This window comes from Felis catus, chromosome A2, assembly GCF_018350175.1.
Source record: "Felis catus isolate Fca126 chromosome A2, F.catus_Fca126_mat1.0, whole genome shotgun sequence".
NCBI classification, from domain to species: Eukaryota; Metazoa; Chordata; class Mammalia; order Carnivora; family Felidae; genus Felis; species Felis catus.
The window spans coordinates 82,943,281-82,971,030 of NC_058369.1; the positions used below are offsets into that span (position 1 = coordinate 82,943,281).

At 39.3% G+C, this 27,750-nt stretch overlaps 1 protein-coding gene across 11 annotated transcripts in view; it reads right to left on the reverse strand.

Moving 5' to 3' along the window:
- The window catches only part of MAGI2 (membrane associated guanylate kinase, WW and PDZ domain containing 2), a 1,363,649-nt gene that overhangs the window by 303,960 nt on the left and 1,031,939 nt on the right, over positions 1 to 27,750 (reverse strand). For 8 of the 11 annotated variants that reach the window (XM_045053218.1, XM_045053217.1, XM_045053215.1 and 5 more), the window contains 3 exons: positions 8,853 to 8,974; positions 8,376 to 8,504; positions 6,415 to 6,597 (listed from right to left, as the gene is read on the reverse strand). In XM_045053218.1, coding sequence (XP_044909153.1) covers positions 6,415 to 6,597; positions 8,376 to 8,504; positions 8,853 to 8,974 — 434 coding nt within the window. The remainder of the gene's footprint in view (positions 1 to 6,414; positions 6,598 to 8,375; positions 8,505 to 8,852; positions 8,975 to 27,750) is intronic. The other 3 variants (XM_023250302.2, XM_023250303.2, XM_019825384.3) reach the window with 1 other exon arrangement.

A 27,750-nucleotide genomic window follows, 5' to 3' on the forward strand; every position in this document is an offset into this window, starting at 1 on the left:
TATTGACAGGCAGGCAGGGTAGGATGGAGAATGTTTAAGTTGTACAGTAGATGGGAAAGGAGTCTTCTTGTACCACTTTGTTCAGTCATTCTCAAACTTCAGTGGGTGTAAAAATGCAGATTCTAAGACTTCTAGTTCCAGATGGCAGACTGAATCCACATGGCTATCTTCTTTAACAAGGACTTTAAAATGCATAAACCCACTGCAGTGAAGAGAACTTGAGAGAAGCCATTTATCTGACAGAGGGGCTGTTATATGACATGACAGTTGAAGAGAATTTTAGCATATGGAATAAAAATAAAGGCATGATAACTAATTTATCATGGCTTTGGAAGGTCTGTTCTAGAGTTGGGGTTGGCAAACTATGGCTCATGGTGCCAAACCTCCTGCTTGTTTTTGTAAATACAATTTTACTGCAACACGGCCATATCCATTTGTTTGTGTGTTGTCTAAGGCTGCTTTCATGATGACAGACTTAAATAGTTGTGACAGAGACTACCTGGACCCTAAAGCCTAAAATATATACATTTGGCCCTTTACAGAAAGCATTTGTGTATTCCTGTTCTAATGTGTGTGTGTGAGTGTGTGTTTATGTTTATTTTGACAGAGAGAGACAACACAAGCAGGGGGAGGGGGAGGGAGAAAAAGGAGAGAGAGAGAGAGAGAGAGAGAGAGAATCCTAAACAGGCTCTGCACCGTCAGTACAGAGCCTGATGTGGGACTTGATCCCACAAACCATGAGATCATGACCTGAGCTAAAATCAAGAGTTAGGCACTTAACTGAATGACCCACCCAGGAGGCCCATATTTAGTGTGTTCTTGGAGGGGAAGGTGACACAGACAAGAAGGGCTCTCAGTTGCTTTACAGAATCCAAGAAAGGCTTGGGATTGGGAGACATCTGATACAAGTATATAGAAGATCCTCCTGGTGGCATTGCATGGAGAGCGCCCATCACCCGCCCCAAGTTGAAAACTAAGGGTGTCTCCAAAAAAATGGCCTTATTTAACAGACTTTCATATTCTGCCCCTGGCTAAGAACCCTAGAGAAACTTTTCAGTTCCACTTTTAAATATGGACAACTGAGGATCACAACACATATGAGGACTGTGCTCTTAGTAAAATGAGCTACCATAAAAAAGAGGTACAATGTGGATAATGGGGGACTCTGCAGGGGAGAGACACAATGGAAGATCCCCAAGGGTCAGATATACAATTGGCCTCAGACAGGAACCGGAAAAGAGATCCTCTAGAGGGTCTAATATGATGGTGCTTTTGGAGGAAAAAAAAATAGTTTTAAGAAAGATGTTGCAAGTAAGAGAGAAAGACAAAGTGAAACTTCACAAAGCTGTTTAAGGGGGAAAATGTATTAATATATGCCACTGGGGTCAGCGAACAAATTTACAAAGCCATGGTAATGCAAAAACTGTACAAATCTGACTAAAATTAGTTGTAAAATTCAACTGGGAAAATGTAAGAAGGCAGATGGGAGACAAGAGAGCTAACGCTTCATTTCTTTCTAAGAGGAAGTAAATATAGGCCATGTCTAAATCTGTTAAATCAACAACAGTATAAACACATTAATTGGAGGTGTGAAGATATTTACCATCCATAAGAATACAAACTGATTGAGTGCCTCTGGGATATGGGCCTGGAGGGTGGGGAGGGGCAGGACAGACGTTTTATGCATTACAAATATTTGGATGCTATTTTTTCACATGCATATATTGATTTGACAATTTTTAAAAGTATATAAAGGCACATTCCCAAAAACCACTTGCTGAAATTTGGAATCAGTAGACCCAGGGGTACAGGAATCTGCATCTTTAAAAAGCTCCTCAAGTGATTCTGACAAAATGAATCTTGTGCCTCTTTCAGAAACTCAAATAAAGAGGTAGCAACCAGTAAAAGGATAGTAACAGTGATCTGCTGAAACGGAAAAATGCCAGGAGGTAGAGATGTCAAGATGTTTGTCTCCCAGTCTCTTGCCATTTACTAATAACATGGATAAACTTTAGAAGAGGGCCAATAAAATCTAATAGATTGTGAGTGACCTCATAATTCAACCCCTATCTGTAGAAGAACTTCACAGACAGGCCAGCTTTCCTGACTCTTAGATTTGTTGAAAACCTCAAGCCTTGATTCAAAAATTAGCCTGGGGAAAAAACATGAAACATCATGTAACGAGAGAAGCTTTCTCAGGAAGGATGTTAGGTAAATAACTATCAAGACTCTGCAGTTTCTATGTAAGCCTTAGTATATCAATCTTGCTTTTTAAAATAGTTTAAAGAACATTATCAGGATCTCTGGTGCCAACACATGATTGCCAGGACATGTAGAATATTTAATAATCAGAAGTTGGATGGTTCCTGGGCACTGTGGTAATTTCTTCTAAGAAAGCTTCTTCTGGAACATGACAGGACCATGGAGGATTGGCTCAATTAGTTGTCAAAAAGCAGCCAGAGGCACAATGTCCTCATTTTCTCCTGTTCTCTACCCCTTCCCATGAGTCAGTGCTGTCTGAGAAAGAAAGAATTCCCACCCTACCCTTGTTTTTATTGTGTAGGACCCTTGGTCACCCTTTTAGTATGGTGGATCTTTCTTTGCATCCACACAAACTATTGACATTTCTTTGCCTAAATTAGAGATAACCTAGAGCTAGAAAAATTGATTCAAATATTTTCTTGCTTATTTCATCAATGTCGAATGAGACCACTCACCTTTTAAATACAAAGCATTTTCTGTTATATCTGTAGTGTCTATTTAAAAACAATTCTTTTTTAAATTCTATTAATTTATTTTCAGAGAGAGAAACAGAAAAGGTGCACACATGCGTGGGGGAGGGGTAGAGAGGGAGGGCGAGAGAGAATCCCAAACAGGCACCGCATTGTTAGCATGGAGCCTGACGTGGGGCTCGAACTCATGAACTGTCAGACCATGACCTGAGCCGAAATCAAGAGTCAGATGCTTAACTGACTGAGCTGCCCTGGTGCTCCGATATCTATGTTTTGTATTTGAGGATATATGACTATATATTATTTGATGTTTGCTGTGAGTCATAGTAGTTCATCTTTACCAGTTATGATTATCATTTTATTTGACACTTCACATGAATGTCTAATTAAGTTGGAATATTGGCATACACTGTAAATCATTATCAAAGGCATTTTCTACTACTGTGCCTTTGCACGTGTTATTTCCTCTTTCTAGGGCTTTCCTTATTTGTCCACCTAGCAAGCAGCTATTCATCACTAGAAACTTTGTCAGGCATCATCTTCTCTATGAGGCCCTCCCTAAGCATCTCCCAATGGATTTGATTTCCCATTTCTCTGTACTATTTCTGGACTTTGTACGTATATTTTTATATTAATTTTTTAAAAATTTTTATTCATTTTTGAGAGACAGAGAGAGACAGAGAGTGAGAGGGGGAGGGACAGAGAGAGAGGGAGACACAGAATCTGAAGCAGGCTCCAGGCTCTGAGCTGTCAGCATACAGCCCAACATGGGGCTTGAACTCATGGACTGCGAGATCATGACCTGAGCCAAAGTCAGATGCTCAACCGACTGAGCCACCCAGGTGCCCCTGTACATATTATTATTATTATGTTGATATAAATATTCATTAACATGTCACTCATTATTTCTATAGCGTAAGATCTTTTTTAAAAATTTTTTAAAACGTTTTTATTTTTGAGACAGAGAGAGACACAGCATAAGCAGGGGAGGGGCAGAGAGAGAGGGAGACACGGAATCCGAAGCTGGCTCCAGGCTCTGAGCTGTCAGCACAGAGCATGATGCGGGGCTCGAACTCACAAACCGCGAGATCATGACCTGAGCTGAAGTTGGAGGCTTAACCAACTGAGCCACCCAGGCGCCCCATATAGTGTAAGATCCTTAAGGAGAGAAACAGACATCTCTTAATTTTTGCATCCTTAATAATTAGCAGCATGGCTAGGACATATGGCTATTCATAAAATATTAGCTGAATGAACTGAGGAGTCATTCCTAATATAACTTGTGCAATGTCACTGAAGTGTGTTTACATTTTATTTCAAATTATCTCACAATCAACAATGAACATGTAAATTGTTTGAGTATTTTATCATTCCTATAAAAGTCTAATAAGATTATACAGTTAGGAATACCCTTTTCTTTTAAAAAATTTCTGTTGCTTCCTCCTCCCACTCGCTTGACTTTGTGTCAACATCATGGTTATGACAGATTTATCCTACACATATTGTGTTACAACTACTTGTTCATGTATCTGAACAAGCTCCTAGATGTAAACTCCTTGAGAGTCGGGCCTTGTTATATCCATCTTTGTGACCCTCTTGTCTGTAATGGCTGTGAAAGTGAGGAACTGAACATGTGTTCTTGAATTAATGAATAGGAATAAATAGGAGACAGTGAATAGAATTAAATCCTAGGTTCTTTCTCTGTTGGGACCTGTTTTGTGATTACTTTAAATGAAGAAAGTCTGCTCAATTATAAATAAAAGCTTTGACTTTGTTGTTGAATGAGGCTGGCTTGGACTGTGTGACTATAGCAAACTAGCACGATGAGTAAGAAGGGAAAAAGCTTTGCTGTGCAAATGTCTTGTTTTTGTCTTTTAAGTTTACACTGAAAAAACTCTTTTCTAGTTTTGAAACATGGAATAGTGGGTTGGATCAGAGAAAAAAATAACTATTCTTTATTATGAAAAGAAATAGGCTTATTAAGTCTTTCACTGAAGTTCAAAAGCTTTGAGGATCACATTTCCTCTACTAGGATGCTATTAATTCCATAATTTCCTCTTATTCTAATTGTACGCAATAAGATGATTTTTAGTTGAGTCATTTGATATTTCTCTGTGATTTTTTGACCATGAAGGTGTGGCTGCTTAGTAAAATAACACTAGATGAGCAGTGGAATTGGACACTCTTTAAACTTAACTCTTACAGAAAATTATGTGCACATGATTTTTACAACTGTAGTGTTTAAAAAATGTGGTGAGTTAGTTTTAAAACTTCACTCAACTTTTAAGGAGATATAACACGTATTAAATGGATTATTACTCACTAGTGAGTGGCAGTGACAAATATATTCATTAGGTGACACTGAAAAGAAGTAATTTCTGGAGGAACCATTTAATAAATGGTAATATTCACCATTTGTTGAACGGCAAATTCACAAACATATAGACCATACAGATGTGATAACTTTCCCTCAAAAGTAATTCTCTCATTTGTGTTTCTACTAGGACCATTAACTTTGGTGAGTTAATACCACAAATTAAATCAACCTTGTGGAAAATGTGAAATGGCAATATAGTTGTTGGAGATATAGTTACAGCACTTTATATACTCTTTCTAATGTATTTCAAAAACTACAGTACAAAATTCTTGAACCAGTATTTTAAGTATGTAAGATAAAATCTGATTTCTTCTGGGGCACCTGGGTGGCTCAGTTGGTTAAGCGACAGACTCTTGATTTCAACTCAAGTCATGATTTCATGGTTCATGAGCTAGAGTCCCACATCAGGCTCTGAGCTGACAGTGTGAGGCCTGTTTGGGATTCTCTCTCACCCTCTCTCTTTGTCCCTCCCCTGGCTTGCACTTTCTCTCTCAAAAACATGTCTTTTAATTTCTTCTTCCATTTTTTTTTCCAGATAAGGAAACTAGCATTTATAAATTATGGGATTAATCCAAGGTCATGGGCCAGGTGGGAGAATTCAAAATCAGACTTGAAAACCAGACTTAGTTCATTACGTTTTTTCTCTAACTCTGTACACCTTTCATATTTTACATTTTCTTGACCTTCACAGTTTGCTTCTGCATCTCCATGTTAAATGAATTTTGATTCTAATTTGATAGACATCCAAGTAACTGCATGTGAAAATGGATTCGTAACAACTACAGGAAAAAAACCCCTATATAGTAAAATATTGATAGGGACATATAAAGATGAATACCATTCAACACTTTTTTCTATGAGATGAACATACATATTTAAATATCTAACCTGGGCAATTCAGCATGAGACTTTCACAAGATTAATGCAGATTTTAAAATATCAATGGTTGAATATAAGGTAGAATAGTATGAAATGTTAATCACATCTCTAAGAAGGAACTCTAAAAATAAGTTAGAAAAGTGTCAATCTCAAGAGTCCATTAAATCCAGCAAATAGAAGGGGCAGTGGGAAAAATGACACAAAAGTGATACTTGGAGCTATTTCCAAAATACTTCAATTTGATACTCTTAAACTTAGGAGAAACATAATTTCTAGTTTCCCTAAAGTGAAGTGATCTTTGACCTTCAAATGAAAAACACAAAGAAACTCCTCCTATTTGCTTTAGGAAAAAAAAAAAAAGAAAGAAAAAAGAAAAAAGAAAGAAAGATATTGTAAAGCAAATTTCCAAAGTAGTAAGGAACTCACCTGTTTCCATTTTCCCATCCTGTGCTGCAGGCCCATCGGGAATGACACTTTTCACCTGCAGAAACTCATCAGGCTCGTCTCCACCAATGATGGTGAATCCAAAACCCATGTTGCTCTTTTTTAGGGTGGTGCTGAGGAACGTTCCCTTCAACTGGGATGCATCCCGGGTGAAGAGTGGTTTTTCTACATTGGCCAATATAAGTTAAAAAAGAAAAAGCATGTTTAAGGCAAGTTCTCATGCAGAGGAAACCCCCTACTGAGCAGCAATCCCAGGGGTAGGTGTGGGGTCTCCTGTAGTAAACGCAAGCAGGGGGTGGGGAGTGACCTGCTGACACAGAGCAGTCCCACGCATCCAGGAAAGGTGCAAAGCTGCTTGGTTTGTGGAAAGATTTTCTGTCGGTCAATGTTTCCATTCACCAAAGTAGCCCTCCTTGGGCTTTTTAAAAAGGGCCGAATCAACAGGCTGTCAACACCTACATATAAAGAAGAGCCCAAATCATCCAGACACATCTGGATACATTTCTCTTGTTCTAAAGGACTCCAAGCAGGAGGTATGTGTGAGTGGCTATATAAATCCTTTAAGGGATAAAACTAGAAAGCCAAAATGGACTATTTTATTTTTAAAAGAATAGCAGCCATGGTATGCTACCATCTTTTCAAAGGTCTCAATTGTTCAGAAGGACTGCCTGGATGTGGGAACTGAGTTAACTTTTGTTTATATTGTAAGATGCTATAACATAACCAGATAAAGTTCTACTGACCTTGTAGTCTTTAGTATACTCTGAAAGGTGAGCAAAAGGCAAGCTGATATTTCTCTATATAATTATGAATGTAAAGGTAACACATTTTGTAACAATATTGTTGATACATTCAAATCAATACCTAAATAATCTGAACAAAATTTGACCCCACTCATCTATATTTGACCACTAATTTGTTATAGAATATGCTTTTCCAGCTATGATCTGTAATAAACATATTCCTAAGCATATTAAATGCTTAAAAATAACAGGCTGGGAAATAGAATTAATATCTGCTTTAAATGCTACCTCAGTCAAATATGTGTGTGTATATATATGTGTGTCTATATATATATAGGTACATACACACACACTTTGGGTGATATGATTTGATATTTGCAACAGTCACCCTATATATAGTAACTTAGCTGACTATTTTGGTGCTTTTGCTGCTGTTACATTTTGGGTGATATGCAGTAGATATAATGAGTCATCATATTGGAATTTTAATTTATGTATTTATATATCACATATATCTTTTAAAATATTAAATATAATTCTCTATTTTACATTTAAGCTTATTTTACATCTCTCTACTATATTTTTTATTAATAATGTTTTTAATATGAAATTTGTTGTCACGTTGGTTTCCATACAACACCCAGTGCTCATCCCAACAGGTGCCCTCCTCAATGCCCATCACCGACTTTCCCCTCCCTCCCAGCCCCCATCAACCTTCAGTTTATTCTCAGTTTTTAAGAGTCTTTTATGGTTTGGCCCTTCTCTCTCTAACTTTTATTTTTCCTTCCCCTCTCCCATGGTCTTCAGTTAAGTTTCTCAAGATCCACATAAGAGTGAAAACATATGGTATCTGTCTTTCTCCGTATGACTTACTTCACTTAGCATAACACTCTCCAGTTCCATCCACATTGCTACAAAAGGCCAGATTTCATTCTTTCTCATTACATCTCTCTTCTTTAAAATGCAAATGAAACATGCATGTAACCTTGCCATCTACGTTTCCTTTATAAATGTAACATGTACAATTGGAGAGAAGCTTTAGTGAGACCTTTACATTCATTGTGATTGTGCAGTAGTGGTAAGGTGTTCATGCTTTCGTTGACGAGCAAGAGCCCACAAGATGTGAAAAGTTTGTGCAGCACTCATCCCACTACGTGGTTCCAACGTGTGGTCAAGTGCAGTGAGTAGCCTCGGACATACCAAAGGGCCAGGGCCTCCCTGTGCGGTTGCGCAGACAGTAAGACAAGTCAGTCACGCTGCGCGACCTCTCCAGCACAGCGCGGGGGCGGGCAGATTTGGGCCTGGGTAATGTCGATGAGGAGCGGTCTACTGTCACAGAGGAGAACAAGCCTTATTCTTGTGCGTGGTCTTTGAGGACAAACCTATGAGTCTCTATGAATCTGCAGTGCACAGTACCACTGTCAAAACCCATTAATCTCCACCTGGCAACATGCTGTACATTTCTACAAGGTACTGCCGGAGGCTTTAACTTAATCCATGGTTGCTAAGTGCATCCGTTTAGAAACAGAGCTACCACCCAGCTAAAGCTAATAGCGGGGTTTGGGGAAAGCACATCGATTATTTGAAACAGTCCAAGCTAAAGGCATATTTGGAAGAACGGGCAGTTTGATAGATGATTTTTCCCCTTGAAACGTTGCACGTTGACATGGTACTTACCTCGGAAACCTGGGGCCTGCAGGGGCTTTGTTCCAAGTTCTGTGTGGGGCATGTTATGCTGCTGTAGCTTCCTTTTTGCTTCCAGGACAGGGTTTTCAAACTGTGTTCTTCTATTTATGTGGCTGAAAAATAAAATTTCAAATTAGGATAACAGTGGGGCAAAGTCATTTAAGAGAACATATGTATAGCTCTACAGAGAGCAGGCGATTAAGAGACACCTTATGTGATTAGTCAAGTCCCCCCCCACCCCCCCGCCCCGCCCCGCCCCGCCGCATGAGGTCAGGCCTCTGCTGGGGCTGGCCTGTGGACAACTCACATTTCTGTGACAGAGGCAGAGTTCTCAATAGCTCCATCATATGTTATTGTATTTAAATCATGCATGATTCAGCCAAAGAACTAGAATGTGCACTTGCTTTCTGGTCTGCTGTGAAATGAGTTTGATACATTAAAACAAATGGTCAGGGGTGCCTGGGTGGCTCAGTCGGTTAAGCGTCTGACTTCAGCCCAGGTCATGATCTCACGGTTTGTGGGTTTGAGCCTTGTGTTGGGCTCTGTGCTGACAGGGTGGAGCCTGCTTGGTATTCTCTGTCTCCCTCTCTCTCTCTGCTCCTTCCCCTCTCGTGCTCTGTCCCTCAAAAATAAATAAATGTTCAAAAACATTAAAACAATAAAACAAATGGTCAGCAAAGGAAATGTATACCAAATGGTGTTGAGAAGAGTATCATCTCAGCTTTGCAAAGACCCCATATCTAACAAGATAAGTTAAATTCACTGATCACTAGTGACCAGCGTTCACACTTTTTAGAGTCAGACAGACCTGGATTGAAGGGCTGGGATATAGAAGGAAAGATTCCCAAATATATTTATGGAAGTCGTAGAAATGCCTGTAGGAGGGCTGATGCTTAGATAAATCAAAAGTAGAGTATTTACATTGGATATGATGAGATGACAAACTCATAGATATCAGACTCATAGCTGTGGATCAGCTAACTTGAGGGCTTCTAGTATAAGAATCTCTTATAGTCTGCTTACAGTTTAATGAATTCTTGTATGAAATTTAGAGCTCCTTGTCCATGAAGAGGGTAGGAACCAACAACTCTGCCTCATGGCAGCACCACACAGCTCTTTCTGTAGGATATAAATGCCCCCACAAGAAGGCTGACATATACACTGGTTTTGGTTCTTTGTACAAACAGAAATAGGATTATGGTATGAAAGCCTGAAGAGCAAAGAGAAGGTAAAAGAGGAACGAACAGGTCTGAGTACTTAACTCTGTTTTAAGTGTAGTAGATACATTTTGTCAATGTAGTTAAGCAACAGTCCTGAATTTGAATCATTGCTGTTTTAAAGGCAATGAGACTGACACGTGAGAGGTCGGATAACTTATTCTAAATCTCCTGCCTACAAAGTGGCAAGGCTGGGATCTGACCATGCCTATTTCTAAAAGGCAATTCTTACCTACGTACCTTCTCTTTCTGATGTATTAGTTCACACTGGCAAGTGCACCCCTCCCCCCACAGAATCCTCTCGTTATGTCTTCTAAAAGTACATATTAGAAAGAAAAGGAGGCAAAAGAAGCGAAGTCTCAACAACCAATTTTCTATTATTATAAATCAGATACTTCCTAGTGAGACAGAAAAGCAGTTGTCAGGAACGTGATTCCATGGCTGCAGTATCTAATTACTTCCTCACGGGGGTCGGGGAAGGGTAGCTGCCTGCCACACAGGCTCTTGAATCAATTGGCCCTGGATTCAAAAATCTAGCTCCACCACATGAATAGTTATGTGATTAAACCTTCATCTGTCGTATGGACATAATATTGCCTTCCTCCTGGGCAGGTTGTGAGGGTTTGATGAAATAGTGAGTGCTGGTGCAGAGGATCAAACACAGACAGCTCAGTAACTAGCAGCAGCTGTTACCGCCCTGCCACCAGCATCACCGTCCCATCCTTACCATCACTGTCAGCATTTTGAGTCCATAGGCTTTATGGGATTGGGGGGGGGGGGTGGAGGAATTTAAAAGCCCTACGCCTTTCTCTCATACTGCTTCTGGTGCTATTTAGGAAGAGGGTGCTTTATAGCAATGCTTTGGTAATGGAAGTCACCAGTACAGAGTCCAAAGTAAGTCTGCCTTATGTAAAATTCTTTCCAATTGGAGGTAAATACTACTGTAATGCTCTTGTGCACAAAGGAGTCACCGTGATCTGTGGCGTGTAGTGAGCTATGGCGTGTGATCTTTCAAAGCTTCTTCATCCTGGAAACTCTGATACCCCCACTCCATTGCAAAAGGATCAGAGTTTGAGGTTTCTCTTCCATTTTCTCCACTTTTCATGTAACCTGCTTGTTAAAATCCCCTGAAGTCTTCCTATTACCCGAAGAAATATCATTCCTGACTTTGCCTTTCCTTATCTCTGTGGCTTCACCTTTGCTGCATCACCACATGCCCGTTTTGCTTTGACACACTTGGAGCTACTCTCTCAATGACAACACTAGGCCAGTGCTCTTATCCTTTCATGTGAGATTCAGTGATCAATACTGCAGCGCTTGAAGCAAGACGACCTGGGTGTGATGTGGCATCTTGGACAAATTACTAAACTCCAGAAGCATCAATATTCTCATATGCGAAATGGGGACATAACTATCTGCTTCTTGGGATTGCTGTGAAGATCAGAGAAATAAGGTTTGCAAAGCACAGATACATAGGGAGAACCCCACAATTGTCAGGTCTTAGTTACTGTTTATTCTTCAAGGCCTAGCTAGTCTTCATCCCTATTATAAATAAGTGCTGCTGTCAGGGTCATTATCATCACGATGCTCTTCCCATCTGGGCTTTAACTCCTTCCCTAGCTTCCCCTAGCAACACTGCCAACCTGTGTTCCACTCTTCCCCTTGGCTCTCATAAAACCTTGAACAGAATTCTCTTGTCCCAGTTTGTTTGTTTGTTTGTTTGTTTTCTTTAAAACTGTCTCATCATTAAGAGGATTTGGGAGCACTTTTAAGGCACAAAGTCAACAAAGTAAACAAAATCAGGCTGATGTTAGTTGAATCTACTAGGTAGAAGATCCATCAACGAACTTGATAATATAGGATCCTACTTGTTTACCTGTGTTACGTGACAAATGAGCTTTGAGCTTTCAGGCTGCTCATTCCACTGGAGAGAGAATCTAGTTATATTCTTCTGAGTATTTATGTTAAACTCAACATGTTCAGAGGACATAGTTACCGTTCCTGTTACTGTTATCTAGGTTTTGGATTAAAGAGGTTTTCATGATGTGATATACAATATTCTAATAATAGTTTCACAATAATGAATTTCACAAACTATCATAACCATATCATACAGTAGATTAATAATTGAGTTTTGTGTTTATTTCCTTCCCTCTTTTTTTTTAAAGTTCTTTAGTAGTCTTCACTTAATTGGTTTATTGGTTGTTAATAAATTTGCAACACAAGGAGAGGCCAAGGGTATGCTCCTAGCCAGGCTCCTGTGTGTGTGGGCTCAGGTAGGAGACACTGCCCTGGGGCAGGGCACAGTCCCCTGGTATCCCAAGGGATGGAAGGAAAAGGTCCTCACTTCTGAGGAATCTCCCGGATGAACACAGTGGCCAGTGAGCAAACAGAACCAGAGGAGCTAAATGAAAACAAGGGAGGGAGGGACAGATGAGCAGGGGTGGGGGAAGGCAGCATCCTCTGGTAGCCCCCACCCCTGCCCATGGGGGCTCATTAGCCTGTGCCTGGGTCCAAATTGTGCACACCTGTGTACATGTGCCATGTGTTCATCTTTGTATGCTAAGCAGTGGGCACAGTGAAAGACATTATTTTTTGGTTAAATAACTAAATGATGAGTGTGTGTTTTAAAACTTGTTTACAAATATATGTTAGTAATTTTGAGAAACCAAGAGACTGCTTTGAAGTGTACTGAAGTATCAGCTTTCTTCATTTCCTGTCTGTTCTATTTCTGTTCTGCTAGGTCACTGTTCATCACACGAGGAAACTTATCCTCAGAAAATACATTATAAGAGCATTCTGAGATACATTTCTATATACAGTTGGGTTCCTCCAACTGCCACCTGCATGTAATTATTTCCTTAGCAAAATCAATGTGTGGCCACCTGCTTTATGGATACTATTTTGAAAATACTCCATTCATCATCAAAGTGAATTTCTAGAGTTCACAGAGAATGAAAATATCAATGAACCAGTCTGGCATGCCTTGTACCCCACAAATAGTGGAAGCTGGGTATGGCTTTAGTATCCTGAACTAATTGCTACAGAACATTCACATCATCATAAATGAAGTCATTCATTTAAAAGTTAAAATGCTCCCAAGCTTGAAAAGGCCTATCACAAAGAAATATGATTGTAGCTGAGTAAGAAAGCTTTGTCTTCCTTGTGCTTCCAAAATGAATAGTTTCAAGTCCTTTCAGCAAGGATTTGGGGGTCTTACAATGTGCACAAAGGATGTGAATGATAAATTCCACCATCCTTCTCATTGTTTAGGCTCTGTAAGGTCATTGCTAGCTATTTCATCTTGCTTCCATATAGACCAGGAACCTGGGGTGCTACCAAGAGTTCTTGCCCTTTAATTATATCTAGCCTATTGTCATTGTACTAATAGAATCTTTAGGTGGTACCTGCTAAGGGGATAAAAGCCATATTCTAAAGTGGGTATATTCTAACAACCTAATTTTCTTTTCACAAGAACTACTGACATGAGATGCTTCCATGTTGGAATGGCAAAGGGATCAGGGTGTTCAAGGATGAGGTTCGTCTTTGCCTTTGTGCTCACTCATTTGCAGCCTAACTGCCTCCTTTCACTATGGAAGGGAAACTTAAAATAAGTTCATCTGTGGCATTGCTTTGTAGTTCTGAACAAACCCGAGGAGCTTAAAAACAAGCAAACCAACAAAAACACAGAGAGAGAAGACTCAAGCCCATGCTAAATCAACAGAGCCTTAATATCAGAATGAGCTATAGGCATTGGCATTAACAAAACTTCCCAGATAGCACTAGTGTGCAACTAGGGTTGCAATCTCCTCTGGAGTTAGACGCTGAGAAGGTGTGAAAAGGTAGTTGAATAAGGAATTTCTTGCCTGATAAGATTGATGTGGAAGTCTCCTTTTCTCTATGTGGCCTTGGGGAGTACTAGGAAATGCTATATTGGCTCCAGAGGAGAGGACTTATGATATCACAAGTTTCACAACGTGCACGGAGTGGGGGGTGAGGGGATAATATTTGCAACTGATTGGATGATATGCTACTCAAAGTAGTCCCAAGTCAGGTTCCTGTTTGACTGCCACCCCCTTCACTGAGGGAATAGAAGAAACAGGAGTAAAGTTGGACATCCTAAGCCCATCAGTACACACAGGACAGGTCAGCTGAGGGTCATCAAGGCCATCATCTGACCCTCACTACCAGTGCTGCCTCCATTTTCCAGTCTCTTCATGCCCCACCTTGCTTCTCCTGGGTTTTTGGAGATTAGTTCACAGTCACAAATGACATCTTCTGTACCCACTGGCTACTCTCCCACCATCTTGACTAAAATTGAAAGTTTAGAAATAGACCTTTGGGTTGATGTGAGAGAGACAAGAGAATAGCTTTCAAGTAGAGACTGTACCGCAGCTGAAATATTTACAAGGTGGTCAAGGTGGTTACACGAATTACTTTAAGGTAATGACGAGGTGGCCAGCGCTCAATAAATATTTGTTGAGTAAGTGCATGGATGGGAGGCAGGCATCCATGAAAGGTGATAGATCTCATTGGTTTTTCCAGTTTAACTGTCTCGTGAAATATATCTTGTGACAGAACTTTATGTGATGTTTAGGGCCAGGTCATGTGATAGAACCAATCTGCATTTGGTTGAAGACTCATAAAACCCTTCAAAACAGAAAATCTTCCAAGACACTCTTGTGATAGGTGAAAATGTCAGCCTACTATGAAGATGGAAGATTTGGATCTGAGAGGCTCATTACTAGTAGCTGCTACCTTGTGTTATCCTAGAGATGTGCTCATATGGAAAAGCACTATGTTAGGGACAAAGTGAGGGAGCCCACAGAGGCAGCCACTCAGCATTGAGCGTGGAAGATTGGTTTGGGATTTTGGGATGCAGCTTAGTATATCATTCCTTGTATGTAATCTTGCTCCTTTAGGGGTTTCCCAAAATGTATTTCACTTGGAGCATTTAAAAAAAATATAAAATAATTCCTGAATGGAATTGGAGTGTGAATCTCCTGGTTCCTTGGAATTCCCTAGGTTTTCTGTGACCCCAATTCGGATTCCCATGCTTCTGGGTGGTCAGAAAAGTCTGCATATTACCTCCTCACATCTGAACCCCTAGACTGTAGCTGCATTGGTGAACACATACATTGTATCCTCCCTATGCATAGTTTATTCATTTTATAACAAGCCTTGAAAAGACTCCATAAAGTTTTCTCTACTATGAAGTTTCAAGTAGTAAAAACTATTTCATGCCTTGGAAACTAAGAGAAGATAATAACCCTATGGGGATCTCCTGGGGCCAACCCTCTTCCCAGAAGACAGGGTAGGATATTAACACCTTAATCACTATAGACATGTTGCTGGGATTCCCATCCAAGCTCTACTAGGTGTGTGACCTCGGGGACATCATTTACCCTCTTTGTGTTTCAGAAGTTTTCATGTGTAGAGTTGGGATAAAAGTAATATCCACCTCATAGAGTATGCATATTAAATGAATTTAAATGAATAAATCACTTCAGACCAGTACCTGGATATAAGTAGTCAATAAATGCTATCATGATTCATCAAATATTTGTTTCTCAAATACTCTTTGCTTGGCACTATGGAAGAAGGTGCAGGGAGGGGTAAAGATCAACCAGACATGTAGTCTAGTAGGAGAGATAAAACAGGAACAAAAATAATTATAAAATAGGGCTTACATAATACAAAATATGCCTTACAGAGCTTTGAAACGCTAATTTTTAAAAGCACTAGTCTAAAGACAAATGTTTTAAATATATTTTATTTTAAAATAGGAGCTTTGGATAAATGGAAGAATTGAATCTATTTTACTAGGAGCATTTAAAAAAAAACAGAATAATTGAATCCCACCTCTGGAAATATTTCTTCCCAATTCTAACACTTAAGTGATAATTTTCTTCCTATAAATGTCCATTCATTATGCCCTACTGTACCTGAGGGTAATGTGAGTTTGCTTTGTGAATGTGGGTGGGAAGATTGAGTTATTCACATATTACTTGCTCCTTCTTTTCCTGGACAAAAGGGTGTCTGACCTGGGGATATAGTGTGCAGGTGGGAGGCAGAATCATAGCTAACTGAGAAGAGTATCCACATATTAGCACTGAAATTCTCACAGCTGAGGAGTCTGTCCTCCATTTTTCATGAGTCTGAACTTGCCAAATGTGGATATATTTTCAGATAAATGAACTCTCTCCCCCCTTCTCCAGCAGTAGTGTTAAGTTACTTAGTTAAGACATTGACCTGCAATATGTATTTTATATATAAGGGGCATTCATCTCTTATCCATTTGTATAAGCTTGATATTTTACTCCTAGCAGAAATAGCACTGTGCACTGTCAATCATGTCATGAAGCCCCCAGGATGTACAAGATACATAGACTCACTTTCAAAAGTTTCAGAGCCACTGGGCATGCATTTAAAAATATTTTCTATCCATCCCCTTCTTGTTCCCATAAAACATCCCTTTTAAATGTTATTGCTGGGTGCAATGTTATTATCAAAGGTATTTCTAAACTCGCTTCTCAATTGAGCAAAAAAAAGTGAGTTATAAACTTAAAGGTAAGATAGAGCTTATCTAGAAGGAAACTAGAAGACTGCACTATTCCAGGATCTTTCTGTATTAAGAGCCAAGACTAATACATCATCTTCCACTGGTATCTGCCAACAATGATTGAATGGCTTTGTCCTTCAAGTCTCATATTTAAGTTCATTAATTTATCAGTGTTCCAGGCGCTGGGGACACAAACATGACTATGACACAATTCCTTCACCGACAGGGCACATTACGCCACTGGGGAGACAAACAAGCCAGGTGACCAGCCACCTCAGTTCCTAGGACTAAGGGATTTCTCAGGGCATGAGACTTTAAGTTTTAAAACTGGGACAGTCCTGGGTAAATTGGGACGAGAAGAAAAGGTGACTTTTCTTCTGGTTCAGAGAAAGCCTCAGAAAAAGGGGACACTGGAGGAGGCTCTAGAATGCATTTTGCCAGATGGAGAGGGGGCATTTGAGAAAGAGAGTAGGGGACACAAAAGCGTTTAGGAATATTCACTTTTGCTTAACTAGAGTAGAAGACAAGTGAATACACAGATGCACATGATTGCCTGTGGCTGGTGTGGGAGCCGGAGGTAGAGCAAGACGATGAAAGCTACAAGACTGGAAAACCAGTTCCAAGTCATGGCATGGGGCTTGGTTTTGTCAGCAAGTCTCCCTACTTCCATTATGACTTAAGTCTAATGGATAGCTGTAGCTCTGAAAGTCTTCATCATGGAGGATATGCCTTATTCCTGAACTTGGGGGGGCATTATGAGTTTTACCATATCAGCCAGATGAAAATTGTGGTGCTCCCTAGAATTCTCAATCCTTTCAGCACCATTTTACTGGTCACCTCCAATGCACTAGGTATTGTTCTTTCCTGGATGAATAACAGGTGCTCTAGGACTATGAAGAATAACTTTGTCCAGTGAACTAGACATTGTCATGTGCTGGGAGGTATGAGAATAACCTGACCTGTAATATACTCTGTGTGTTGAACTGGATTGTTATTGATTAATAAATTATTTATGTGCTGTTAAAATGTGAATCACGCTATAGTGTTAAGTCCTCTGAACTGCATACATCACTCACATATAATGATAGACATACAAAGCCATGGATACAGGAACACTTTGGAGCCTGACTCCAAGGACAGTCAAAGAATTAGCAAAGACACTCAGAATAGTGAGGAATCATGCAGACAACATCACCAATATCTGTAATTAACCAGGAAGGAGGAAGCCAGGGAAAGAGTGCTAATAAATGGGGGATGGACAAGACTGGGGGCAGTACTGTGGCCGATTCTCACAGTCAACTGGGCATGAAGATAATTCCAATTCCATCTGGTACCAAAACTCCCAACATTTCCAGGTCCAATAACCATAGTGAGAAAGATATTAAAACATATTATGTTTGACTATTGGGTCTTTATTACTGCCTGGACCGGGGGAAATCAAATATATAGCTATTCCTTTTACACACTGGAAAGTGATGCAGGAAGAACTAGAAAGCCAACCAACAAACAAAAAAACACTCTTATTTTGATACTTGGCATAAACTTTTACTATGATACCATGGGGCCTGAGTGTGGGCAGAAGGCTCTCGTTCTGGGAAGGTAAGGACCCTGGGAAGAAAGGCATGGGGGAAAAAAAAAAGAAAGAAAGTAGTGGGAATAGAGAATAAAGGTTTAGGAGAACTAAGAGCAAAGAAAGGTGGAAATGAATTACTCCACGGTTGTTTTCAATAGGTTGTTTTTTGCAGGACGAGTATTGTTGCAGAGTTTCACATAATTAGCATACAACGTTTAAAATTATGCCATTACTGTAAGAGCAAAGCTTCATACAGATTAGATGATAGTTCCATGTAGCTGTAATGGGGTATGTATTTTCACATAACGTGTTTGTTCCTTTTCATAATACGCACCAGGAAGGCGAATTTAGGCTCCCACATCGGGCTGAGTTTGTATTTTTCATTCTGAATCGTTAAATAAAGATGAAAGGTGTGATGTTGAATATTTCAGAAGTGCATTCCATTTTGCAGTTTTAAAGTTACTTAGTTCCTGTTCTGATTTAAATTATTTAATAGATGCCACAATTTGGGGAGAAAACAATTGTTTGAAGAAAGAATGTCAGCCTTGTAAACAAAGGAGAAAATAAAGGGAGAATGGTGAATGGTAGAGGGAGTGGGAACTATTATTCATTGAACAAACACTATATGCCAAACCCTCACCTAAACAGGCTCCATACTTTTAATTCATATGGTCTTCAAAGTGGGTAAATGATTTTCTGCAGATCTCACAGCAAGGGGCAGGTGTGCGATTTAAGCCCAGCTCTGTGTAGCGCCAAATCCAACAATACTGATTTATGTGGTTCTGACACAAATACACACTTACTTTTCAAATGACATAATTTACATATATACAGGCATGGACTATGTTTGTAATCCTTAATATACTTTATCCAGGCAATTCTCAACTTGTTTTCACCAGAATTCATTGTGAAACTGGTAACTTTCGCAGTATTGTAAATTACAACAGGGAAATGGATGCAAAAAGGGCAAAAATTTTTAAAGTACGGCACATTATTTTGATTATGAAATGATTTTGTTTTTTTTAGACCACCCATAGATTATGTACATAGAAATGGGGACTTAGGTTTCATAAGAAAATGTGTGTGTGTGTGTGTGTGTGTGTGTGTGTGTGTGTTTTGCATACTGTGAAAAATGAAATGGTAATGAGAATATGGGTGAGGAACTAGGAGCCCTGGCTTTGCATAATGCGGTTTTTAAACCAGAAAAGTCTCCTTCAAGGACTGCCTTTCAGATTCACTGAGGGTTAATCTTAACTCAATTTTCTTGAACTCTGCTCTTTAAACTGTGGAAGTCGAACATAAGTCATGTCTCTGGCAATTATGATATCGATCATAAGATGATTCGGCACTAATATTTATGAACAGGTTAAGGTTGTATGTGAGTGAGAATGAGGGAGTCAATAATAACACAAATATGCATGTCTTGTCTCAAATTTGATAAGGGCATGTGAGGTCCTACTGAGGTCCAGTGATACAATAAGAAATGAAAATGAGATACTCACTCAGCAGGAAATTTCTTACATGGTAACACAGTGGAATCTAGAGAACTGCTCAACTCTCTCCCTGGCACATAAAGGTTATCTGTGAGCTGTGGACTCATGAGGAAGAACAGGGGTGAGGGGCGCCATCTGCACTCTCTGCTATCCTCAATCTCACGTGTGCATCTAGGGTTTCACTAACATGAAAGCCACTTACAATGAGTCTGAGTTGTCATTCTCTCCTAGTTTTGAGACCCAATCAGTATTCAGAGTTTAAGCTACATTTGAAGGTGGAATCCACCACTCACTACCTTTGTGAAGTTCCCCTGATACCTCTGAACTGCAATGGCCCATCTGTAAATATCCTACTTACCTCATGGGACTATTTTGAGGAGCACACAGAAAAACTGTATGAAAGCATTTAAAGATGGAACATTATGGAAATTTAAGTTGATTTTAATGTTATTTTATATTTAGAGTATGAGAGTTAACTAGAGCTTAAATATGGGCAACATAAAGTCTCTAAATTCCTGTCCTGGGCTGTAATTCTATTCTCACCTTGTAGTTTGATGGCTTGACTTCTAGAAGTTTCTCCATCCATGAAACATGAATAATAGCACCTAACATAAAGTTTTGTGGTGATGATTTAATGAGTTATGTAAAATACCAACTATCTACCAAGTAGGTAGGTACCAACTTAATAGATGCTAGCTATTAATATTACTTTTCTGGGTTGACTAATAGTTACTAAGTATTTACACATTAAGTCAATGTCAGAAAGTAAACTACTAAGTAATGTTACAGAAAAAAAAAAAAAGAAAATAATTCCTATCACTTTATCTATCTGAAAATATATTCACCTTTTTTTTGCACCTAATTAAAATGGAAGAAAGGGAAGTAAGAACAGGATGAGGGGACTTTGTCAGCCTCCATACGTGAGTGTTGTGCTTAATGGAAATCTGAACTAATGTTTTAACATTATGATGAACTTAACAAATGGTGCTTAATAAGCTGTCAGAAACTACATACCTAATGGTGAGTTTCTTCTAGACTACATTAGTGCAAAACTAATTTCACTGGTTCATCACAGCAAATTGACTTTCTTTTGCCTGTATGTAGTAGAGCTGGCTAACCTTCTAAGCTACAGCGTAGAGTATTTTTTTTTCCCCTGACAATTTTGAAGTTCATCTTATGTAGCTAGATTGAATTTAAATGTGAAATCTTATAATACAGATCTTTTTTAATCCACCTGTTTTTAGTATACAATTAGCTGAATCTATTTTAATATCATTTGGTCTAATTAAATGCACTTGGGGCGCCTGGGTGGCGCAGTCGGTTAAGCGTCCGACTTCAGCCAGGTCACGATCTCGCGGTCTGTGAGTTCGAGCCCCGCGTCAGGCTCTGGGCTGATGGCTCGGAGCCTGGAGCCTGTTTCCGATTCTGTGTCTCCCTCTCTCTCTCTGCCCCTCCCCCGTTCATGCTCTGTCTCTCTCTGTCCCAAAAATAAATAAAAATGTTGAAAAAAAATTTAAAATAAAAAAAAATAAATGCAAAGTCACCTGTTAAACACTAGTAATAAATAATGTTTAACAATATCGCTTCACATCATAAGGGGAAAACAACATTCCCTTCGAATGTATTCAGCTTTGATAATAGTTCTTACCCTGACTTTTTGTTTATAAGCTTATATTTATCTTTCTGCCCTTTTAATGACAATTGTAACCACCATCTCATGTCTGTAGGTATGAAGTACATTTATATTTTTTCCATAGCTTTGTGAGGAGATTCTATTATAATAATCCACCCTTTTTGGAAGCCTTCTTTCCATAACACTCATGTGATGGGATGGTTAAAACCATTAAAATAAAATTCAAAATGTGGTAATGTATATGTTATTGTCTAGCCAAATAACAAGTGGAAATTGAAAGAAAATGCTTTCAGATTTTAAGTATTCTTTGATCAGCAGTTATAATGAGAAAATAATGAGGCTCACACAGGAAAATGGCCAAAATTATCCTTGTTAACACAAGGTACAGTAGATATTCCTTGAACTAGCAGAGACCTTAGCAATCACCTAATCCAAACCGCTCATTTGACAGATAAAAGCCAGGGAGGTTAAGTATAATTTTGCACTTGCCTGTGAATTCAAAATCATGGATGCAAAAAGGACAAGTATTACTAACATCATGGTCTGTGACACAGCATGAATTTTGAATACCATTATCTGCATATTGAAAAAGACGAGACTAAAGTTCTCATGTGAGGGTGGAGGGGCATTACATTTTACCCATTTAGGGTGACCATCCTCTGTTTTATTCAATAATAGGCTGCCCAAAGGATGACATCAATAGGCCACTTCCTGGGTTCGACTAAGTTCCCTCATCCCTGACAGTACTAACATCTCTCTGAGCTGAATGTGATTCTAGTTATGTATCCATTAAAGACCTAAAAAGGCCTAAATGCCAGCCAAGTACTTTAATTCCAGAAAGAATTCTTTTCTAACACTGGGGGAAAAATGGCTGTGTTGTTTCAGTATGCTAGTTTTTTACTTGCTGTGATCCTGAGGGATTTTTCGGATAATTTTGACTCCATGGAATTTTCACTTTATGTACTAACTTTAGAACTTAGTCTAAGATAGGATTCCAAAGTATGTGATGATATGGATTGGTAGCATGAGACAACAATCTGCACTTCACCCACAAGAAGCCTAGCAGGTTTAATCCAGAGAGAGAATAGCTAAACTATAGAAGCTAACTGTCCTACAAATTATAGAATAATAACAGTGATCTTGGGGTGCCTGGGTTGGTCAGTCGGTTAAGTGTCTGACTTCAGCTCAGGTCATGATCTCATGGTTCATGAGTGAGATAGCTCATGAGTGAGATAGCTCAGAGCCTGGAGCCTGCTTTGGATTCTGTGTCTCCCTCTCTCTCTGTCCACCCCCCTCCTCTCTCTCTCTCAAAAATAAATAAACATTAAAAATTTTAAAAAGAAAGAATAATAACAATGATCTCTTTATGTGTTATATAACATTGCCTTGGCTTGGCAAGAGGCAAACAGGATTGTCCAGTTGAAGATAGTAGCAGCTTTCTGATGTGTTGCCTTGCTATGAACTCCATTGGACTGGAGTCCCCTCCTCCAATGGCAGGGACAGCAATTCCCACAGGGCTGTAGGTCTTCTCAGTGCAGGAATAATATCCTCCACACAGCTCATATCCAGCTCAAAGGGTTGTCTGCAACTGCCTTGAACAGCAGGTCCCCCAAATGCAGACTGTCTTCCCTGCTGTTCCCAAGGCTATTTTCAAGTTCTCATGGTCCTATAAAAATGGTGGAGAAGGAAGAAGCATGATCTTTCCTCAGGAGCACACAGCATGGTGTTTCTGGTTGTGACCACTCCTGTCCTCTTTCTCCCTGTAATGCTGAGGGCTCAGGGACTGTGTCCCTCACACTGCTGCCTCCATGACAAGTTCCTCTGCTCTGTTCTACCTGGTGTGCTACTGGGCTATATGCCTATGCTTCACCTCTGCAGAAGCACCTAACAAGAGCCTGATTTAATTTGCTAGATTCATAAAAAAATGCCTAAAGACAAAAAAAACCCCAAAGTTTTACAAATATATTCATAAATATATTCTCAAAGAAAAGTTGATGCTGGAGTAATAATTCCCCTGTCTTTCATTACTGACTTCAAGACAAAGAAAATAATTCATTAGAATTGTAAAAATTGTCTTAAAAAACATTTATATGTAACTCTGATGCCAAGGGTGAATAATTCATTGTTATTTCTAAAATTCCATTTGCAATTAAACCAATTTAAACTTCTGGATGCTCAGAACATTCTTTATTTGGAACCTGAAGTTTTGTTAAATAAGGTGGTTTATGAGATCAAACAATTTCTAATAAGAGTGTTTTTAATTAGAAGTTTTCTTTCCTTCATTTGAAAAGACATTCAGGGGAGGAGAAGGTAACTAGAATACAGAACACATTTGGATCATATTAGAATGAAGCAGCAGTGGTGAAGGGCCTCACAGCATGACAAATTATCTCTGATCTCAGGTGAGGGATGGATGAGGGGTGTGCATTCAGATCCCGACTGGATGGTAGTGGTAAGAAGAAAGATTGGACATGGGACTTCACTTTGATTGAAAGGATCATAGTTTAAAAATATTTGAGGGAATCTGGCATAAAGAGTAAAAGGAAGCCATAAGCCTTTCTTCTGATCTGTGGTTGAACTGTAGTGTTAGGAAAGTAAATTAATAGCCAGTTGAAATTTATACAATATGAGTGAGTAGTACAGAGAAGGTAAGTAGGAATCGCCAATTACATACTATCAGAAATGCTAATGTAGGGTGCCTGGGTGGCTCGGTCAGTTAAGTGTTCAACTCTTGATCTTGGCTCAGGTCATGATCTCATGACTTGTGAGATCAAGCCCCATATTGGGCTCTGTGCTGACAGCATGGAGCCTGCTTGGGAGTCTCTCTCCCTGTCTCTCTGCCCCTTCCCTGCTCATGTGTGTGCATTCTCTCTCTCTCTCTCTCTCTCTCTCTCTCTCTCTCTCTCTCTCTCAAAAATAAGTAAATAAACATTTATCTATATATCTATATATCTATAGCTATATATATTTTTTAAAGAAATGCTAGTGTAAAATGCAAAGAGGATGTGTATGAAGCTAGGGTGTCCCTCACTTATAAGACCAGATTGCTTGTTTCTTCCAGGATGAAAGGAGTGACAGCACAAAGGAAGAAACTGTCCTGGCTCAGAGCAGAGGAGGTAAAAATATAAAGCTGCTGACTTAGCAAAACAGTTACTTGTAGTTCAGAAGAGATCAAGTGCCCATATTTATTTCAATAGACCCGTTCCCTTTGTTCAGCTGTGAAATAAGCTGATTTATACTTGTTTAATGAATATGAGAAAATATTTTGTCAGGTAAAGACATTTTATATTAGTATAGAAATATAGCTACTCTACTGAACAGTCTCTCTTTGCTGTATAGGGCATCAGACTTCATCAAACTTCAGCCTAACTAGCCAGATGTCCTTGGAGAACTCAGTGAAGTCTTCAGAGGACTGGTCCCCTTGTTTGTGGTGTTGTGACTGTCATTTGGGATAATGGATGTGAAAGCACATTAAAAGTTAAAATAACGCCTTAAACATTACTATTTCTACGATTACTTTCACAAATCCCAGCTATATGAGATTACATATACAATAGATAATTATGACCAGAATAACGTCCTTAGGAATTAGTCTGAAACCTCAATCCCTTTGGAAGCCACAGAAGCATCATACTCTGCAGTCCTTGCTTTATGATTTCAATGGGCTTATGGAATGATCACTAATTCTAAAGAAACACTGTTCTTTATTCCATGTGGCATGCTCTCACCATGAAATTAAATGGCATCTTCCTTACAAATCAAATCATTTCCCTTAGAGTTGTTCACTTTTGGGGGTATAGTGTAATCATGAACGAGCTGCAGAAGTAATGCCATAAGGAGAAGCCTTATCCATGTTATTGGGACACACAAAATAAAAATAACTAACATTTATTAAGCACTTGCTCAATACGTGTCAATTGCTAAGCACCAACTGTGGCATGAGACTATCCAGGTTCAAATTCTGGCTCTATTATTTAGCACCTGTAAAACTATCTGTACCGCAGTTTCTTTCTAAAGTGAGGATAACAATACAGACTTCAAAGGTTTTTTGTTTTTGTTTTTTGCGAGGATTAAATGAGCTAGTATGTGTAAAGCGCTTTGAATACCACTTGGCATGTGGTAAGCTCACAATAAAAGGTCTTCCTCTCCTCTCCTCTCCTCTGTCCCTTCCCTCTCCTTCTCCCCCTCTTCATCCTCCTCCTCCATGATGTGTCTACTCAAGATCTCCCAGCTGGGAAGCTGCAGGACTGGCATACTGTGAAACTCTGTAGCCATACTCTTGGCTACTAACTGATAGTAATTGATATTACCAAATGCTATTGACAAGATTTGGAGTTCACCATAGCATAGAACATCACTGAGAAAGTGCATGGTACTTCAGTTTAGCATCTTCTCTTGCATACATTTGTAAGTTGGGGAAAGGATTTCTTTGTTAAACAGCTGTTTTGATAGCATTAAGAAAAGTTTGCCAGTGTTTGACAGAAAAAAACTGAAAGTTTGAAAAAGTAACTTTCAGTATAGGAAAAGAAAAGTCTCTAAGGACAAACAAGATTTTAAAAGGGTACTCTTATCTGTTTATTTCTAATTGGAAATGTTTTACCTTCGTGCTGACTTTTAAAAAAGTCTAAAGTTGGGAAGTTTTTTCTTGGAAAATTTAGAAAACTACTCAAAGGCATGAAGGAGGGAAACATTCTTAAGATATGGTATTGAGTTAAAATCCTCTCTAACCGCTTTCCAACTTGCAACATCATGACGAATACTCACCATTAACCATGAAATGAATGTGATTTTCCTTTTACATTTAATGTTACATTGAGGATATTATGCAGTATCTTTCAGACTTTCTGGAATTATGTACAAGTAACATTTTATGGTAGCAGATGTGTGACATCACATGAAAAACTTATAAAACCTTTACATGAAAATCACATCTGTCAGTCCCCACTATCATTTTAACTGTGGTTATATGGTTTGCTTCTCCGTCTGTGACAGAGGAGGCAGCTTTGCCTGAAAGCTGTTCCAGGAAATTGTGTCTTCTGGACTAGCTAGTTAAGCAAATTGTGTAACTGCCATTGAAACCAAAATGTACCCAGCAGACATAATTTCACAAAAGAGGAGAAAAAAACCACATTTGTACAAAAGTCACAGCTGTTCAACTCTACATTTTGCACTTTTCTCATTGAAAATTTTTTTTCTCCTCTGTATGAACAGTGACAGTTACATTTCTAGTTAGCAACTGTAGGCCTTCTTAATACATTGCTAAGTACTGTGCTATCATGGATTTGGTGTCTGTCAGAAGAAATCGGGCTAACTTCTGCCTGCTGCTCCATAGAATAGCAACTTGGTCCATCTGCCCTGTCTGCAGATGAAATAAGGGAAGATGTTGAGCAGGGCCCATTGTTCTCTAAAATGCAGAGCTGTGTGGCTGCCTCTGCTGCTCCAAACTAGTGCCAACATCCCATGTTAAGGTCCACACAATATGAACTCTTCTTCTTTCAGGTCTTACAAATCTTAATCCTAGTGGTCACCTTGTCCAGAGTCACTCTCAAGTCATTGCTAATGGAGCTAAAGGCTCAGAATGCTTGGGTCAGGAGATGGTCTCAGGATGCCTGGGTGGCTCAGTTGGTTAAGTGTGCAGCTCTTGATCTCGGCTCAGGTTCCTGGGATCGAGCCCTGAGTTGGGCTCTGTGCAGATGGCGAGGAGCCTGCTTGGGATTCTCTCTCCCTCTCTCTCTGCCCCTTCTCTGCTTATGCATGTGCTTTCTCTCTCTCAAAATAAATAAATGAACTTTAAAAAATGTAAAAAAAAAAAGTCTCGCAGGCTGTGTGCGACATGACCTCCCCTTGTTGGACACCTTCCTTTCACTGTGAACCTGTACTAGAGGTGGGCCAGGGAGATGTTCTCTAGGGACCCCTCATTCTTCTTAGTGATGAGTTTCAGAGGCTTGTTCAGACCATTACAGGCTTATGCTAAATTTATGGGATGCATTTTGAGCAAAAGCTTGGAGTCTAGGCTCTACAGTCAGAGTGCCTGGGTCTAAATTACAGCCATTCCTCTCAATAATGTGTGATACTGGTTAAGTTACATAACTTCATCAGCTGGGATTTTCCTATCTCTACACTTACGACAATCTACCTCCTTATCACTATAGTGAGAATTATAAATGTGGTAAATAAAGACTGTTGAGCACTTAACCCAGTTCATGGCACATACTAGGCACTCATTAATGTCAACTATTCTGATGATATGGTAAGGATGATGGTGGTGATAATTTTTCTGACTTTTGAATATAATAAACCTAAAATCTTAAAAGTGATTTTGCACAGGACAGAATTGTGGCATAGAGGGGTAAAATCGGTAATAGTGGTCAAAACCTATTCAATTCAGGTTTTTCAGTTTCGAGTTGTATG